Source organism: Pelophylax lessonae (assembly GCF_965119305.1).
Source record: "Pelophylax lessonae genome assembly, chromosome: 1".
Taxonomy (NCBI): domain Eukaryota; kingdom Metazoa; phylum Chordata; class Amphibia; order Anura; family Ranidae; genus Pelophylax; species Pelophylax lessonae.
Window position 1 is genome coordinate 215,220,389 of NC_138768.1, and position 19,102 is coordinate 215,239,490.

At 45.5% G+C, this 19,102-nt stretch overlaps 1 protein-coding gene across 1 annotated transcript in view; it reads right to left on the minus strand.

Moving 5' to 3' along the window:
- SUDS3 (SDS3 homolog, SIN3A corepressor complex component) overlaps positions 1 to 18,804 on the minus strand; it is a 98,883-nt gene extending 80,079 nt beyond the window's left edge. Inside the window, exons 1-3 of the mRNA XM_082270976.1 lie at positions 18,527 to 18,804; positions 10,442 to 10,511; positions 7,582 to 7,637 (exon numbers count right to left, since the gene is read on the minus strand). Of these exons, the coding sequence (XP_082127102.1) occupies positions 7,582 to 7,637; positions 10,442 to 10,511; positions 18,527 to 18,650 (250 nt within the window). The 5' untranslated portion in view covers positions 18,651 to 18,804. The remainder of the gene's footprint in view (positions 1 to 7,581; positions 7,638 to 10,441; positions 10,512 to 18,526) is intronic.
- Positions 18,805 to 19,102: the final 298 nt, after the last annotated feature.

The following is a 19,102-nucleotide window of genomic DNA, read 5'->3' on the forward strand; positions in this document are numbered from 1 at the left end:
GGATGTACTGGGCAAAACTTGGAACATAATGGACTCCGCTTCCAGGCCTGTCTATCTGTCTACAGGGGAGGAGAGATAATTCTCTATTTTTGAGTATTCTACATTAGATCTTCAAATGCAACTTTGCCCCTCCTTCGATAAACCCCTACCATCTCCCACAACAGAGAGCGTCTCCATATTTTCTCTTCATGGCTGGGTTGGTAACTGGATGAGCGACTCTTCGCCTTGCTACTTACCACACTGTACACCAGTGGATCCATGAAGAAATAAGGGTGGTTCTCCTCTAGCCACCTCGTTAGCATGGCCCAAGGTTGAATGTGGCCAATCCCACCTCCCATTTAGGTTTATGGTTACCTATTTTAAGAATTATTCAGTGTTATTGTATGCCTTCTCTTTCAACACGATTGGGTTGGGTAGGGCTGGTCAGGGGTTCCCCTCCTGGCTCTCTCTAACCACTCTCCGACATAGGCCCACGCTGAAAACCCAGCCTTGTACTGGTGGTGAGCGTATCAGCAATATTTTGCTACCGTTTTAGTTAACAGAGATTGCATCAATCAAATACAACCTCTTTTTGCTTTAACCTTTTATCCTCTCGTATTCTTCCCCTTTAACCCCTCCATCCTTATACTTTCCTATATCTTCCCGCCCACCTTTTTTCATCTCATCTTAATCTTATCCCCCATCCTTACCCCTGACTCCCCCCCCCCCCCCTCATACCCTACCCCCTTCCTCCCCTGCTATACCCAAAAATGGATGTAGTCAGAGTGCTTGCTAAACACTAAAGTACTTAATGTCCCTGAAAAGAGGCAGATGTTATTACGATGTGAAATGTTTAAGAGCAGATATAGCATTTATTCAAGAATACACTTCAGGAAACAACAAAACTTCCCATACTTAAAAACAGGTTCTTCCCTATGACGTACCATTCTAACAATTCGGTAGCTAAGTCGAAGGGAGTTTCTATTCCCATGTCATGGAAAGTACCGTGACCATGTTTGGATACTCTCATTGATCCTAGTGGACAATTCCTGTTCCTAAAGGGCACGACTGGTGGCATCAAAGTGACATTGGCCACTTTCTACGCTATTAATAAACAGCAAGACCTCTTCCATTAAACGCAACCTTGAAAAACCGAGTTTTCTGAAGGTCAACTGATTCTCGGAGGAGATTTAAAATTTCCCCCTGATTCCTCGAGAGGACACCTCCTCATGGTCTTCCTCAGTTTCTCCTGGCTCCCACAAAACGTATTGCTCAATCCTTTTACAGAGAAAAACTGGTGGACGTATGGCGTTTGCTACACTCAGTAGAAAAAGATTATACATTTTACTCCCCTTACCTTACAAACTATACTCCCATATAGACTACTTCCTGATACCTCACAATCAGTTGCATGTGGTCTTGGACTCCTCTATCAGCTCAGTTATGTGGTCAGACAACACACCAGTGATCTTGTCCTATGCATTAATCTGAAGTTATCTTATCTAAAGCTAGGGTGTGGAGACTGAATGAGAGCCTACTACAAAACAAGGAGGTCCTAAAAGAAGTCACTAAATAGCTAGACTTGTACTTCCAAACTAATGACACTCTAGATTGTGCCCCCGGAATTATCTGGCAAGCACACAAAGCAGTCATTTGCGGTGTGCTCATCGAGCACGGTCCCCGAATTAAAAAGTAGCGTATGATGCAACTGACGTCTCTTAAGAGACTTACATGCCCTTGAAACCCGTCACAAACACGCCCCATCACAGTCTTTAGAGGTAGAACTTATGACTCTACGCAGACAAATTACTGATTTACTATATTTCAAAGCTAAGGCGGCACTACAAAGCTGTCAGAAGATGTTATACAAATCTGGGAATAAATGTGGTAGACTGTTAGCCAAATACCTGTGTGAACAGAAATTCATTATGCTACATCGCTCCGATCACCTCTGATCAGGACAAAAAGGTCACCCTGCCCAAACAAATTGCACAAGAATTCAATAGCCCACATATTGGTGATCCCTAAAGAGGGCAAAAGGTACAGCATCCTGTGGTAGTTACAGACCAATATCCTTATTAAATATTGATCTCAAATTGTTTACCAAAATATTAGCATGTACTCAATCGGTTACATGTAGTCAACACAAAACACACCCAGTGCATACTTCTGGGAACCGACGCAGAGAAGGCTTTCGACCGGTTACACTGGCAATTTATGTTCTCAGTCTTTAAGTATACAGGGCTTGGAAACACCATGCTGAATTGGATCTCTAGAATCTACTCTAACCCTACAAATGGCCTCGACTACACAGACAACAAATCTCACTCCCTAAATAACATGGGGGACTGGCAGTACCTGACATACGCAATTATTATCAAGCAACACATCTAGGTAGACTAATTGACTGGTGTGGACACAAGGACACCAAGCTACTGGTGGTAATTTGAACAGGCCCAAAGTGATATACCTCTTTGTAGAGTGCCTTAGTGCTACAACTCACTGTCGAGATCGATGAAATGTCACCCTCTCATTGGCCCCACGACATGACTTTGTTCGCAACTCTTTACTCAAGCCTCTCTTGCTCTCCTTTAAAATTCACCACTATTCCCAATACTGGGGAACCCGCATATCAAGCCGGGTTATCAGAATACCTTTTTTCAATGTAAGCTTGATTCAGGCTGATTTCAGGCCTCTCATTTCTTACAGTCAGAGAGCTGGCCATCAATCGGTACCTTTATGAACCCTTTAGGTCCCTTTAGCTTGGATTTTTGGAGATCCCTCAACTCTGTCATTTTTTGAAGTCCTTATTACCCCCGAATAACTATGGTCAACCCCTTACTACTCTCGAAAAAGTTGTTCCGATACTGGCATACTGTCGCACGTGCGATCTATTACCTATAAACTGTTGATCACCCCACAAAAAAACCACCAACCACCTTGTCTAATTAAATGGGAGCAAGATCTAAACTGTAAATTTACTGTAGACCAACAAAAACACATTATTATTCGGTTTACATATAAATCCTCTATATCAGCTCCTCTCAACCTTTTCAACATGGAGGAACCCTTGAAATAATTTTCAGGTCTCAGGGAACCCCTGTTAAAAATGACTTTATTTACAACTCATAATACATTAGTGTAAGGGTCAGTGGGATGAATGCTCCTTATACTTGTGGACATTGGGAAGAATTACCTTCTTCCAGATAGCTAAAAAGATGAATGGTGTCATTGTGAACTTATCCGAGGCAGAAGTTGCTCATTGCTCAAGGAACCCCTAGCAGCCTCTGGAGGAACCCTAGGGTTCCACGAAACCCAGGTTGAGAAACCCTGCTCTATATGCACGAAGATACAAGAAACCAACTTTAAAATCCTGACATGGTGGTTTCGTACACCTTCACAGTTACATCAATTTTTCCCTACAACTATACATTATTGTTGGAGATGCCAGGAGGAACGGGGGACACTTCTGCACATTTTTTGGTCATGTCCCAAACTCAAACAATTTTGGAAAGAGATCCATCCAATTGTGCAAAAATTCACGGAATGTCCAATTCCCGACAATCCAGCTTTCTTTTTTCTCCATGCCTCTCGTATTCCAGTGTAAGTTTACAAGAAATCCATTATCCGCCATCTCCTTGATGCTGCCAAATTGTGTATTCCTCTCAACTGGAATAGTCCACATCCACCGACTATTGGTCTTTGGCTCAAAAAAGTAGAGGACAAACAAAAATGGAGGATCTTATTCTCTCGGCACTACTCTAACATGAATGTTGCTCTAAAACTTGGACATTATGGAATATGTTCATGTTCTCTGAAGAAGGGCAGGCATTTGAGTAGGATTCCACTGACTGAATTCATCAGTAGGAAATGCGGCGTTATGGCGAAATTAACTATACAGTATCTCACAAAAGGGAGTACACCCCTCACATTCTTAAAAATATTTTGTTATATCTTTTCATGTGACAACACTAAAGAAATGACACTTTGCTACAATGTAAAGTAGTGAATGTACAGCTTGTATAACAATGTAAATTTGCTGTCCCCTCAAAATAACTCAACACACAGCCATTAAAGAGGTTCTAAACTTTCTCTTATAACTTGAGCCTATAGGTAAGCCTTTAATAAGGCTTACCTATAGGTACTGTAAATATCTCCTAAACTTGCACCGTTTAGGAGATATTTACTTTTAATGCAGCCGATGAAGTCATCGGCGCATGCGTTCTGAAGGAACGGCCACCCGTGCCGTTCCTTTAGAGCCCTGTGCATGCGCGGGAGTAATGTTATCGCGCCTCCGGCCAATCAGATGGCTGGAGGGCGTGAACCAGGACAGCCGAACATATCGGCCGTCCTGTCGCTGAGCAGGCAGCACTGTGGGGGCTTCGTTCTAAGGTAAGTATTTCATAATGCACTAGTATGCGATGCACACTAGCGCATTATGCCTTTGTCTTACAGGGTTTTTTTCTTTTTTTTCCTTTTTTTGGTGGGTTGACTTTCTCTTTAATGTCTAAACCGCTGGCGACAAAAGTGAGCACACACCTAAGTGAAAATGTCCAAATTGTGCCCAAAGTGTCAATATTTTGACCACCATTATTTTCCACCACTGCCTTAACCCTCTTGGGCATGGAGTTCACCAGAGCTTCAGAGGTTGCCACTGGAGTCCTCTTCCACTCCCCCATGACAACATCACGGAGCTGGTGGATTTTAAGAGACCTTGTGCTCCTCCATATTCTGTTTGCGAATGCCCCACAGATGCTCTGGAGGCATCTGTCTGGAGACATGCTTGACCAGTCCATCACCTTTATCCTCAGCTTATTAAGGCAAAGCAGTGGTCGTCTTGGAGGTCTGATTGGGGTCGTTATGTTGGAATACTGCCCTGCGGCTCAGACTTCAAAGGGAGGGGATCATGCTCTGCTTCAGTAGGTCACAGTACATGTTGGCATTAATGGTTCCCTTAATGAACTGTAGCTCCCGGAAGCACTCATGGAGCCCCAGACCATGACACTCCCACCACCATGCTTGACTGTAGGCAAGACACACTTGTCTTTACACTCACCTGGTTGCTGCCACACATGTTTGACACCATCAGAACCAAACAAGTTTATCTTGGTCTCATCAGACCACAGAACATGGTTCCAGTAATCCATGTCTTTAGTCTGCTTGTCTTCAGCAAACTGTTTGCGGGCTTTCTTGTGCATCATCTTTAGAAGAGGCTTCCTTCTGGGACGACAGTCATGCAGACCAATTTGATGCAGTGTGCGGCATATGGTCTGCGCACTGACAGGCTAACCCCCCCACCCCTTCAACCACTGCAGCAATGCTGGCAGCACTCATACGTCTATTTCCCAAAGCCAACCTCTGGATATGACGCTGAGCATGTGCACTCAAATTCTTTGGTCGAGCATGGCAAGGCCTGTTCTGAGTGGAACCTGTCCTGTTAAACCACTGTATGGTCTTGGCCACAGTGCAGCAGCCCAGTTTCAGGGTCTTGGCAGCCTTCTTATAGCCTAGGCCATCTTTATGTAGAGCAACAATTCTTTTTTTCAGATCTGTAGAGAGTTCTTTGCCATGGATGTGCCATGTTAAAATTTCCAGTGATCAGTATGAGAGTGATAACACCTGATCCCCATTCACACCAGAGACATTGTAACAACGAGTCACATGACACCGGGGAGGGAAAATGGCTACTTGGGCCCAATTTGGACATTTTCACTTAGGGGTGTACTCACTTTTGTTGCCAGCGGTTTAGACATTAAAGGCTGTGTGTTGAGTTATTTTAAGGGGACAGCAAATTTGACCTGTTATACAAGCTGTACACTCACTACTTTACATTGTAGCAAAGTTTAATTTCTTCAGTGTGGTCACATGAAAAGGTAGAATAAAATGCTTACAAAAACGTGAGGGTGTACTCACTTTTGTGAGATAGTGTATATTGCTCATAACACCCCCGCACTTTTGGATCCCACATTCTCTGATATTTTACCCCTCTTCATTCCTTCCCCCCCTTCTTTTCCCTTGTTTCAGTCTCTTCCTCTTTTCACTCTATCTACAGGACTCCCTCTTACAATAAATACTATACTTTAAAAATAGAAAATTGTTTAGGACCGTTCCAGAAGCTTGCCATGATTGGTTTGGTATTGAACATTCTTCGCCTTTTGGGGGGGGCGGAGTGCTCTATGTTGAACATACACTGACCAAACCTATATTGTGTAAGTCTATATACTCTGTTTGTTGATTTTGCATTTTACATGAAGTTATAATGTACCATATTATATATCTTTTTAACCATTGCCATTCTGATGCCATGGAACTTGACTTTTTAAATAAATAAAAGATTTGGAAAAAAAAATCCAAAGAAGATGCTAAAAACCATGCAGAGAATACAGAAAGTTGTGGAAGAAGATGACCAGCAGAGAGGCATTATTCACAACATGAAAGGAGACTATTCTAGTAAGCTTACATTAGATTGTCAAATTTACCTACTGTTTGTATCGTTATTACAATGCTGATGTTATAAAATTAATGCTGTGGCCATAGAATTCCTTTTTAAGTCGTGACACAATCCACTCTGCAGATGTAAACAATGCATATGAATGAGGATGCAATTGATTTTTTTTTTTTTTTTGTGTGCTGAAGAACCGATAATCAAAAAATTCCTATGGTATTTTAAGTTTATCATCATCCTTGTAGTATGCCCATAACTGTACCTTAGGATAACAAACCCAAATTGCTGAATTCAGCAGCTCAGAAGTAAATCACTGAATATACCAGAGCAACCACAATAAAATATAAAAGGCTATTCACATCTACTAGGATACAGATCAAACACCACTGATAGGCCACAGTAAATTATCTGTGCCAAGTTCTAAAAACAGATCACAACAAATGCATTCAGTTAGCTGCTGACGATGTAGACAGCAGTGATTTTCTACCCTGAAATATTTCTAGCCTGTGCTTGATGTGAACTGATTAGTGGTCCTAACAGACAACAATGTATCCGTCTCTGGACTCTATTAGTGCCGGTTCACAGTGGTGCAATGGAACACATCGCATGTAATCCTCACCACACTGCTCTGCAAATCACATGCGAAGTGTTTGCGATGCAAATTCAGCCATACAGAGTGTATGGCTGAATTTGGATCGCATTTGGATCAGTCGTGCAGGACCCTTTTTTGTGGGGTTCGCACCAGAATCAAATTACATGAGTGTTCACATCGGATTCCTGTCCGAATTGACAGGTTGCACTGCGATATGTGAACTAATCTGGGGGTGTCATTAACTTTGTATTGACACTCCCAGCAGTTTGCATATGGCAGTGTGAACTGTCTGTGAGTAGGGTGCGATGCTGGAACCCGCAGTGGATTTGCAGGGTTCCCCCATCGCACCAGTGTGAATCGACACTTAGTCTGCCCGTTCAGCACTACGTGGCTACTGGTGGAGATCACCATAGGAGTAGAAGCATGCAAACACAGCTAATAGAACAGAAATCAGTGGCCGCCATGTAGTATGAAGAACTGAAGCACAAAGTTCTTCATTTTCCTAAATGCCAAATCTCGTCATTCTTACTGAGCTAAGAATGAAGACTTTGCAAAATGGTCTTACCTTCTTGAAGTTGCTGCAGCTGTCTTTTGAGAGAAGCCAATTTGTCTTGATACATTCTAAAAAGACACAATATGGCTAAGTCAAACAATGGATACATTTTTTTTTTGATGAAGCAATATTTCAGAAGACAAAAAAAAAAAAGTAAACAATATCATGGCCTCTCCTGCTTTTCTAACAGATGAATACAAAAGCCAACTTCATTCTTAAAGAATAGTACCTATAAAACAGGAGATCCACATTTGCATTTTCATGGTATCGCAGGTTTTAAAAGACAACTACACTTTTACAGAAGAATTCTGCTCCCTATTCCAACAGAACTAAAGTGCAAAAAAAAAAAAAAAAAATGTGAGCAGGCCTATGATCTGAACTGAAAGCACAAACAGCATTTATTACAAGTACTTGTGAAGCGCTGCGTAAAATGATATAGATATATATATATAGCACTAACACATTCACATCAGTCCCTGCCCCCGAGGAGCTTACAATCTAAGATCCCCAACTCACATTTATACATACACATACCAATTTAGACAAGAACCAATAAACCTACCAGCATGTCTTTGGTGTGTAAACCCACGTAGTATCAGGGAGAACATGCAAACTCCAGGCAGGTAGTAACGTGGTTGGGTTTCGAACCAACGACCCTAGTGCTGCTAGGCGGAAGTGCTAACCACTTAGCCACTGTGCTGCCCAATTCAGGATTATTTTCTATCCAAGCTCTTTCCTGTAATCTATAAATCCTAACCCAGCACCACGTTAACAGGGATGAAGAGAAAAAGACGTGTCTGCAGTTTAAATCAAAAGCCAAGATTGATAATGATACTTTCTCCATCGCTACAGAACAGTAACTTGGGGACAGGAAAGGGTGTTATCTGCAGGATTACCATGTTAAAATAAAGGAAAAAGGCCTGAAAAAAAAAAAACCACCCTAATACAGGCCCACATCAAAGTATTGGTCATCTGTCATATATGAACATTTTATTTTTTCAATGTAGATACACTTTCAAGTGATTTTTAAAGCGGAGTTCCGGCCACAAAATCGACATAATTGATTTTGGGCCATCCGTTTGCTCTCGGTCACCTGAAAAACAAATGGATAGTTACGATTTTTTTTTTGTTTACTTACCTTGGTATTGAAGAAAAATATACTCCCCTTTCTTCCACTTCTTCCCTCTGCGGACGCGGCCCGCGCCGTCACTTCCTGCTTGCATTGATTCCTGGGAGCTGAACGTCATCGTTCCAAGGAATCAATGCACCTGCACGGGCCCTGATCGTCAGTTCCAGTGCAGGCGCATCATTCCCTGCTAAACAGCTTCAGAAGCTGTGGAGGGATGACGCGCGCGCACCGGAAGGGACGAGCGGGGCCGGTGCAGGCGCATTCTGGGAAAAGAGGACACGGAAGAGGACGCAGAAGAGGACGCACTGGCTTGAGCTGCCCACATTCAAGATGGCAGCGCTGGAGAAGAAATTTTCAAGGTAAGCATTTCTTCTAAAAGGTAAGTGCGACCCGGGACAGTACAGAGGCTATCCATTGTGGAATGTACTAGCCCTGACTGTCCCGGGGGAATTTTTAGCTAAATTTCACCCCCCGTGGCCGGAACTCCGCTTTAAATGAGAATTTACAAAAAAAAAAAAAAAAAGTTATACTTCCCTCCTCTGTACAGCGGTTTTGCACAGAGCAGCCCAGATCCTCCTCTTCTCGGATCCCTCTTCTCTGCGCCTAGACCCTGCCTCCTGCTGAGTGCCCCCACAGCAAGCAGTTTGCTATAGTGCAGTGGTTCTCAACTCCGGTCCTCAGGGCACACTAACAGGCCAGGTTTGCAAGATAACTGAAATACATCACAGGTGATATCATTTGCTGCTCAGTGATTGCAGTTTTCTAGTCTGCATCTCCCCAAGGTAATAATTAAAATCTGGCATGTTAGTGGGTCCTGATGACAGGAGTTGAGAACCACTGCTAAAGGGGCACCAGAGCCGAGCTGCACCCCCTTGTGTCCATTTAGACATGAGCTGTGGTTCGACCCCCGCCCCTCTGTTCTGATTGTCTAACTGATGTTGATTGACAGTCACGGGAGCGAAATGCGCCACGGCTGTGTCTCAGGAGGCAGAGTCCCAGACAGCCAAGGGAGTCGTGGACATCACTGGATAGATGGGGCACAGGTAAGTATTAAGGGGTGCTGGGGAGGCTGCTGTACACAGAAGGCTTTTTATCTTAAAGCATAGAAAGCATTAAAGCAATGCAAAGCAAAAACCTGCCTTTACAACTCATTTAAAAGGAATCCTGTGCTGAGGCTGCCATTTTTGACCTAGCTGTCGGGCTGACCAAATGCTTTTAGCATTTACTGACTCACCAAGCTGGAAGAAAAATGCAGAGATGCAATTCTGTCTTCACTGGGTGCATCTCAATTCATGGCACATTAGTGTTCGTAATACCATATAAAATAAAATATACAATTTTGTAAGTTTGTATGTGACACTAGCATGCACAGTGTTCACCTAACATAAAAATAACCTAAGTAAATCATTGCAAAAGTCATAAAAGCACTATTATGAGCCTAAATGAACCAAACCCAAGTTAGACAAATTCAATGGATCCGAGAGCCGAAAATAAGCATGCAGGGTTATTTTCAGTAGTGGCTGGTGCTCCATACTTTTCTGAAAGATGCTATGTCACCAAACACCACATAAGCAAATCACAGCATATTTCTCCTCCGGACACCTTCACCATGATGCATATACTGTACTGCAAAAATACACACATCCTACATCTAATGCACCATTTCATACACACATCTTTCCGGGGCTTGTTCTATCCCAAAAAAAAAAAAGGGTGACATATCGCTGGGAGTCCATTACTTACTGTTCTTTCATTTCCACATAGTCCACATTGTCATGCTTCGCCAGATCAGTCTCACTGGCATCTTCCGTGTCTTCACACAAAAATAAAAAATAAATTAGAATTGCAAAACTGCATCACAAGATATAAATCAATAGGCATTTAGAATCGTACATAGTTTCTTTTATTACTTCTCAAATATCAGAAAACACATTTAATGCACAAACTGTAGATACATTGTCTGACATTTACTACAATGTATCTATGCCAAAAATGTTTTATTACATTTTGGGTAGAGTGGGGAAGGATTAAAGCTCCTATCAGGTTTTACTGCTGTTGCAGGCTTCACTAGGGAGATTCCTTCACTTCCTATCTGGTAAGATCGTCCCCAAACAGGAAGTCAGGGGAAATCTCTCTAAGACGCCATTCACATTTGCAAATAAGGCCAAAAGCAATTACACGCAACAGAACCAGTTGGGTTTCCCAGTGATTAGCAGCAGCCCCTATGAACGCAATGGGAGGCTAACAGCCATCACAGTAAGGCCCCTTTCACACAGGCGGACCGTTCAGATCCGCCTGTTCGTTTTTTTGGCGGATCTGAACGGTCCCCCCAAGCATTCCTATGGGGCATCGGATGTCAGCGGAGACATGTCCGCTGACATCCGACCCGATCCGTCAAATCTAGACAGATGGAAACCCTATTTTCCATCCGTCCAGCGGATCGGATGAGAACGGACCAACGGTCCGTTCCCATCATATTTTCCCCATAGAGATGCATGGGGACCTGACAGCTGTGTCTCCGACACAGCTGTCGAGCCGCCGATCCCCCGCTGAGAAAAGCAGAGTCCGTTTGATGGACATAGTGTGTGAAAAAGCCCTAAGGCTCCTTTCACACTATCCGTCCGTCAGACGGATTCCGTTTTTCTCAGCGTCGGTCCGTTCTCATCGGATCGGATGTCAGTGGACACGTCTCCGCTGACATCCGATGCCCCATAGGAATGCATGGGGGGGGACCGTTCAGATCCGCCAAAAAAAATGGACAGGAGGATCTGAACGGTCTGCCTGTGTGAAAGGGGCCTAAATTGTGCCCACTCATGGAGCAATTACCTACGAATTGTTAGCCCTGGATGCAGATCGTCAGGTGCAATTAGCTGTGGGAACAGCAATATGCAGCACTGAACTTCTTATAAAAAAAAATTGAGCATATACTTATGAGTGATCTTTTGTTTACTGGCTTTTTGGCAAGACTTATGTCGTCTTACCTGCTGAGGGGTCAGTCACTCAGGAAGCTTTGAAACCAATGCATCTCCATGACAGCCAGTCGACAAGCATTTTCAGAATGATCAACAATGACCGCGTCAATCATTCCCAAATGACAGGTTCTCTTTTGGATTCGTTAATGATAAAGAATCTAAAGTGATTAGGGTTTTTTTTTTTTTTACTCAACAAGATCACCTGTATGTAGCCTTAACTTAAGATCCAGGTTCTTAGGTACTTTGTTATTGCTTGATTCTGATTGGTGGGTATTTAAAGGTTTTGCACAATTGCCATACACTTATCACATGCCTGACGAAGGGAAAGGGAGTGAGATGTCAGTTATAGTATCAGAGGTGCTGAATAAGACCAATCACCACAGGCCGCCATCACTATCAGCACTAAGGATCTGGAGCCTGATCAGCACCATTATAGCAAAGTGCAGCACATTAGTGCTGGTATATTAGTTATGTAACACACATTATGAGAGATGAGCTTTCGCATTCTCTGAACTCATCTCTAACTAAGAAAATGCACAAGTTCAGCTAGAGAGGAGTTTTGAGCTCATCTCTAATGATTACCACGTTAACTGGAGTTCTGCTTCTCAGCTACACTAGATGGAGCTAAGGAGCATAGGAAATACGTACACACATCTGGATAACAAGAGATACAATGTAAAAATTCTAAACAATGCTGTAGGGAATATTCAAGTAAACCTAATCAATTTCCTATGCTCCCCAGCTCCATCTAGTGGCCATAATGTAGTATTACTCTTGTCAATTAAAAAAAAAAAAAAAAAAAAAAACACACCACAAATTCATTCAGAATAGAAAATAGCATAAGGAACATTTGTTTTTGCCTATTTTGCACAGAACAAATATACATGCAGTGTCACCGGACAGATGGCTATGCATATTTTTTTATAAATACACCCCCAAATGACTTGTTCAAATAACCAGCAGCCCTTGACGCCCTTCTGAAAAGCAATCTGCAGTAAATTGTTTTAGCTTTTTTTTTTTAGGAAGCTGAATGGAGATTGTAAGTGGGAACACTGGACTGCAACCAGAAGCTTATTTTAGCTCGCACTTGTGGGACAGCCCCACTCGCTTTAATATGTGGTATTCAGCAGTGGTACTGTCCACCAAATACAATGGGGTATCATTTTTGCTGAATCAGCAGAGCAAAACATAGCAGGTGGTTTACAACTCTATCCATCAATATGTGGAACCTAAAGTGATATTAACCACTTACCACCAAATCCTGTATATATAGGTCATTTGACTTTAAGTGGTTTTACAGGGATGATGCCTGCAGCTACAGACATCATCCGGTATTGTTTTTTTCAGCTGGTGGCTGGCTTTTATGTAGAGGCCATCCTAGAGGCTAATTAGCTGCTGGATGGCTTTTAAAGGTGGCGGGAGGGCTCCCCCCTCCTATCATCCAAGCCTCTCAGGGCTCTACCATCCCACCGGCGAGCCCAAAATGAAAGCTGGCGGTTGCGCCAGCTTACCACAGAGCTTGCTGCAGACGGAGGTCCCCAATAAGCTCTATAGTATAGGAAACTGGAAGAGACAAGCATTTTCCTCACTTACATATATAATATAATGACTGGTAAGCTGCAATAGATTACATTTTTGAGTTTAATATTACTCTGGGCCCGGGTTCACATTCCTGTGCGAATTCCATTCAGTGTCTCTGGGGTGCGATTTGCATGGCCCAAATCGCACTGCATTCGCACCAAACTCGTTCAGGACCCTTTTTGGTCAGCACCAAATGTGTTCACACCCATGCGATCCGATTCTGCAAATCGCACTGCATTTTGCAAACCGATTTTGGGGTTTTGTTAACATGCACTCTGCAGTTGGTTCGCATGAATGGGATTGCTTTTTTAATGTGTTGAGGAATTCACAGAAAGTTTGCTGTGAATTTGCACTACATCTAGTGCTTAGCCCTGCTTCACATTGATGCGATGCAGGAAACGCACAAGGTTTACTGAGTTTCCCTGCATCGCACTGCATAGCAATTGCACAGCGTCAATGGGATCTGCTGTGGGTGTCAATGTTAGATTAAGGACACCCCAAAACAGAGTGCAAAATGCAGTGCGATTGCCAGAATCACATCGCATGGGTGGGAAAAAAAAAAAATGGGATTTCTGACTTACCATAAAATCCATTTCTCTGATGTTACCATAGGGACGTCACATAGCAAAGTAAAACATGAGGAGTGGGAACAGCGGAAAATAAATTCCCAAGACTCAAACAATAGCCAACTAGGTACACAGGAGCTCAACCAAACCAACTGGAGCCCACCTGAAAAGAAAAACAATATACCCTCAAAAAGGATCAGGTCCTCTACACAGCAGCCTGCAAGACCTTGCGGCCAAGAGAAGCATGCGCAGATGCCAACACATCCACTTTATAGAACTTTGTAAAAGTGTGCACCGACGACCAGGTGGCCGCCTTGCAAACCTGCGTCACTGACGCCTGATGACGGAAAGCCCAGGAGGAATTAAGTGCCCTAGTAGAGGGTGCCTTGACAGGAAAAGGAGGAACCTGACCCCTGATGGAAATGGTCGCAGAGGAAGCGAACAACCCTTAACGAGGTCCATCCCGTGAGCACAAATAGAGAGTCTGACTTCCTGAAAGACTTTGTAGCGGCCAGGTACACCCTTATTGCCTGGACCACATCCAAGGCATGTAAGCAACTTTCTTCAGATGTTTTGGTCTGGGACACAGGGCAGGCAACACAATGTCTTCATTCAAATGAAAATCAGAGACAACCTTCGGAAGGAACGATAGACAGGGGCAAAGAACCACCTGATCCCTGTGAATCACCAGGTAAGGCGAACGACAGGATAACCCTGCCAGTTCCGACACCCTGCATGCAGAAGTGATAGCCACCTTCTGAGACAGCGTAAGCAGGGGAATCTCCTGAAGGTTTTCAAAAGGGAGGCTTCTGGAGAACCAAAAGCACCAAATTGAGTGTGGCCAAAGGTCATAGGAAGACTGCCAAAGCCGACACCTGGCCCTTGATGGTACACGTGGTCAATTTCTGTTCAACCGCCCGTTGAAGTAAGGTCAAGATCCGAGCCATGCAGAAGAAGTGAGGATAAATTCCAAGATACTCACACCAGGCAATGTACATTTTCTTAGAAGTAGATTTCCTAGCTTTCAACAGGGTAGGATCACCAAATCAGAAAAACCCCAATCCTTCAGCAACCGCATTCCAACAGCCAAGCCGTCAAAGCCAGCCTGTAAAGCAGGATGGAAGATCGGTCCTTGGGACAGCAGATTCTTCCTGAGAGAAAGCTTCCAAGGGACGTCTGCGACTAGCTGCACCAGACCGGTGTACCAAGTCCAACGAGGCCAGTCCAGAGCCACTAAGATGACCGGCATCACTCCGGTACAAGCACTTTCCCGAAATATCAGCAATATCGGTCACCTTGGTGACCGATTCCGATATATCAGGGAAAGTGCAGATCGTCCCTCGATATATCGGCTTTGCCAATAATCGGTCGATCCCCAGCCTGGACTCTTCCAGCGTCCAGATCCCCTTAGCAGAATTCTTGCAGAGGACGCCACCCCAGCCAGACGGGCTGGCATCTGTGGTGACCTGGTGTGAACAGGTTTGAGTAAAAACCCTGAAAATGTTCAGAAGTCGGAACCGGAACTATCACCCCTTGAAGTAACAAGTCTTGTACCGCCCCAAACAGGCTCTCTGTAAGCAGTCTGGGGACAGGCGCACGTTGCAAGGAAAGAGCCTTGTCAGGGGACAAGAGCAAAACTTGATCTTGTAGTCGGAATAAAAGACTTTGTGGACCCACTTGTCTTAACCCAGGAAGTCTACGGGTCCAGAAACCAGTGAAGACGACCCCCGATACTGGTGAAGGCGCACATTCACGCTGAAGGAGCCTTGTCTGTGGGTCTGGAGAAGCCCGCTCTCAGCTAGCCAGACAAGATTAGATTAGATCCTCCAGAGGAGGCCCTGAAAGGCTTCAAGCCCTTGTCGACCCTGAGGGACAAAAAAAACTTCTTATGAGCCGGGAAGGAAGGCCCACGCCTACGACAAGGGTCCTTAGGACAAGGATTAGTATCCTGCGGAAGAAAACTACTCTGCCCCCCTGTGAGACCTTTAATGATGTCATTCAGGGTAGCACCAAAAAGGCAATCTCCTTGAAATAGAAGATCAGTCAAGGCCTTTTTAGAAGTATGGTCTGCAGACCAGCACTTGGGCCAAAAGACACGCCGAAGGACCACTGCCAAAACAGAGAGCCAAGCAACTAGGGGAGCCGCAGCCAAAGAGGCATAACAAATAAAACTGCAGCCCCTGGTTCAGGTGGACCACCAGCTAAACAAAGGCAGGGGGGGGGGGCTGTTCTCCTTTCAGGTCACAGCCCACACGGTCAGTTTGCGACACTAGGGCAATACTGGCCTTATTGCCGAACCAGCCAGAGTGTACATAGTGCGAGCAACGGCCTACGCCTTCCAGTCAGCCAGATCCTTGAAGGCCGGGGACTCTTTAACCGGAATCATGGTTGCCTTGTTTAATCTGGAAACCGGAGGGTCCACCACCGGTGGAACAGTCCACTTCCAAAGAAAGGACTCCTCATGGGGTAACGCCTAGTAAAGCGCTTAGGAATCCCACGAGGACGCTTTGTCGTCCCCACTATTTAGCGACAATTCTGTCAAAATAGGCAGGGGAAGGAAACAACTTTGCCATTCCAGATGGCTAGCGAGTGCCAAAGGGAACCTGTGCCTCCGTTGCTGCCACGTCTTCCATCTTCAGGGTCTCAGGCACAGATACAATCAATGCCTCCACCAGCGCCTTTTGTTTGCGGTTAAAGATGTGGAGGAATCATCCTCGCTATCAGAGGATACAGGGTGTGAGGTTGCAGACCCTGCAGGGTGACCCATGTCCGCGCCAGCCAAATCAGATACAGGATCCGATGAGACAGATGAGGCAGGGGAAGTCGGGGGAGCGCCTTTTGCTAGTCAATCGCCCGAAAGCCACCTCCACCCAGGACACATAGAAAACTCCAGGACCGCCGTTAGTGCATTGATGGATGGTTGGGACCCGCAGCCTCAGAGAGGGGGTAAGGTGAGAAGATGTGCTCCAAAAACTCCATGAGTCACCAGGGGAACTCCACAAAAAGTGTAACACACTGCAAAGGGACAACCCACACCACCCTGGCAGCACCACCCGGTCGCCAGGCACAAAGAACCAAGCGATCCTCACCAGAGAGGGAGAGGACCCCACCAGACTCACCACCCACTGAAACAGGCACCTGCAGCCACCAGAATAATCTGTACTACACTTGTGGTGATCAGGAAGTGAAAGAACCCAGGGGTCAGCACCAGGGGATGATGAGGAGGGACTCGCACTGCTGAAATCGCCACCCACAGGGTGCCACTCTCATGGCTGCCGCTATTTTCAATAGCAAACCACCGCAAAATGTCAGGACTATAAAAACATGGCCGCCGTGTATAGAAACACACAGGCTACAACAAAATGGCAGCACTACGAGGCTTACAGGAACCAAGGAGGGAACCCTCAAGGACAGATCCAGGCATGGCAGGGGGCCTTAGCAGGAGCCCCCACCAGGTACAAACCCCCCCCCCCCCCCCCACGCACAGTCAATCACCAGCAGCACACCCTCCCTGGCCTTTATCGCCTTGCCCCCACTCCAGGAGGTGGATCAGACCACCCAAACAGCCCCTAGCTTTGTGGGGGGGAGGGGGATAGGATAGGGGGCACTGGAAAGAGGGGGGGTGCCTGAAGGGAAGGAGGGGAACCTGGGGGTCCGACCTTCCCAAGGAGGAGCCCATGTCCACCTCAAAACCCTCCAGGGGGAGAAATGCGGGGGCTGTCGGCCAGGAGGAACGCTGAGACCCGATCCTATGCAACCTTGCGAGGCCTTTAAGGCCAGCCCCGGTCCAATGGGACTATGCCACGGCTGATCTAGCCCGGAGCTAAGGTCTGTGCGTGCTCGCTCACCAGACTGGGGTGACCACTGGATCTAGATTATCCAGCCTGTCGCCCAGTCCGGCAGTTGATTGTAGATCTCACAGGAAAATTCCAGGAGAAAAAAATATTCCATCTACAAATAAAAAAAAATTTGCCTAGACTAGAGATCCCAGGAAGGAACTAGGTCCTTACTCCTGACTAGGCAGAAAAAAACTGAGTGGCTATAGCTGAGAGAGGGGGGTGCCCATAGGTGTAGCCAGATTTCATTTCTGCCTAGTGTCCTATTCCTGTAGGGGGCAGTATAACCCAATGGGTAAAAATATCAGGAGATGTGTCCATCAATGAACAAAAGAGAAAAAAGGTCCTGTACCATTTTAGTGTGGATGCGTTTTAAACCATACAAAATGTATGGCTCAAATCGCACCACACAGACATTGCATGTGGTATACACAGGAATGGTGTGCGATTCTTGTGCGAATCACATGCGGTGTTCTGCACGCACCAGTGTGAACCCAGGCTAAGGGGGGTACTAAACCTGCAGCTGAACTTTCTATGCTTATCAAAGGAGTCCATAGCTGTATATGCGTGATGGGGTGCTATTCAGGATGGGTAGGAGTAGAACACCCAACCTCTGGTTGGAATGTAAAGGGACCCATGGATCTCTGGGGGGGCACTGGCTGCAACTTTCAGATCAGCACAAGACAGAGACACCCCCCTTTTGCTGAGCCTGACAGGCACCCCCATCTGAGAAAGTTGGGGAGGATAACACAGCTGCCCGGTCACTGGGGGATCCAACACATGACAGCAGGGAGCCCGTCCGTGACGTCACTTCCTCGCACCTCTGACATGTTGTCGGTGCAGAGTGTAAACAAAGCCTGCAGCATCCCTCACCCTCATCAGACTCCCGGCCCCGGAGACTCCGGTCATCCTCCTCCTCGGGGCTCTCCAGATCTTCCTCTTCATAGTAATCCGTCGCTGCCGCTGCGGCCGGGGACATCACACCGACGGAGCTCATGGTGACCAGCCGGAGACCAGCGATCACTCGGCTGCAACCCCACTTGGCCACACAGGGCACTCCACCGGTGTACTCTGATACAACAGCCGCCGCACAGCAACGGGGTCCTCGGACTGCCTGGTTTCCTGACTCCTCTTTCCGGCTGTCATTAGCAATGCCTGCAACGTGAGCCTAGAAACGTCAAGTAAAATGACCTTAAAAGATATGAAAAAAACAGAAATAAAAATGTATGTGCTTTGCGAACACCTAAAAAAGGCATGTCATTGCATAAACGTGGTGCGAAAATAAGAACGAATATACAGGCATCTCGAGGACAGCCCTTCCTAAGCCCCTGTGTGCCTGGTTGGTTCTGCAGCCCTTGGCATTGTGGGAAGTGTAGTTCAGAACACTCTGCAACAGTTGGACATCATTTCCAGAGATCGCTTGCTGCTAAGTCACCATAACGTGCAATA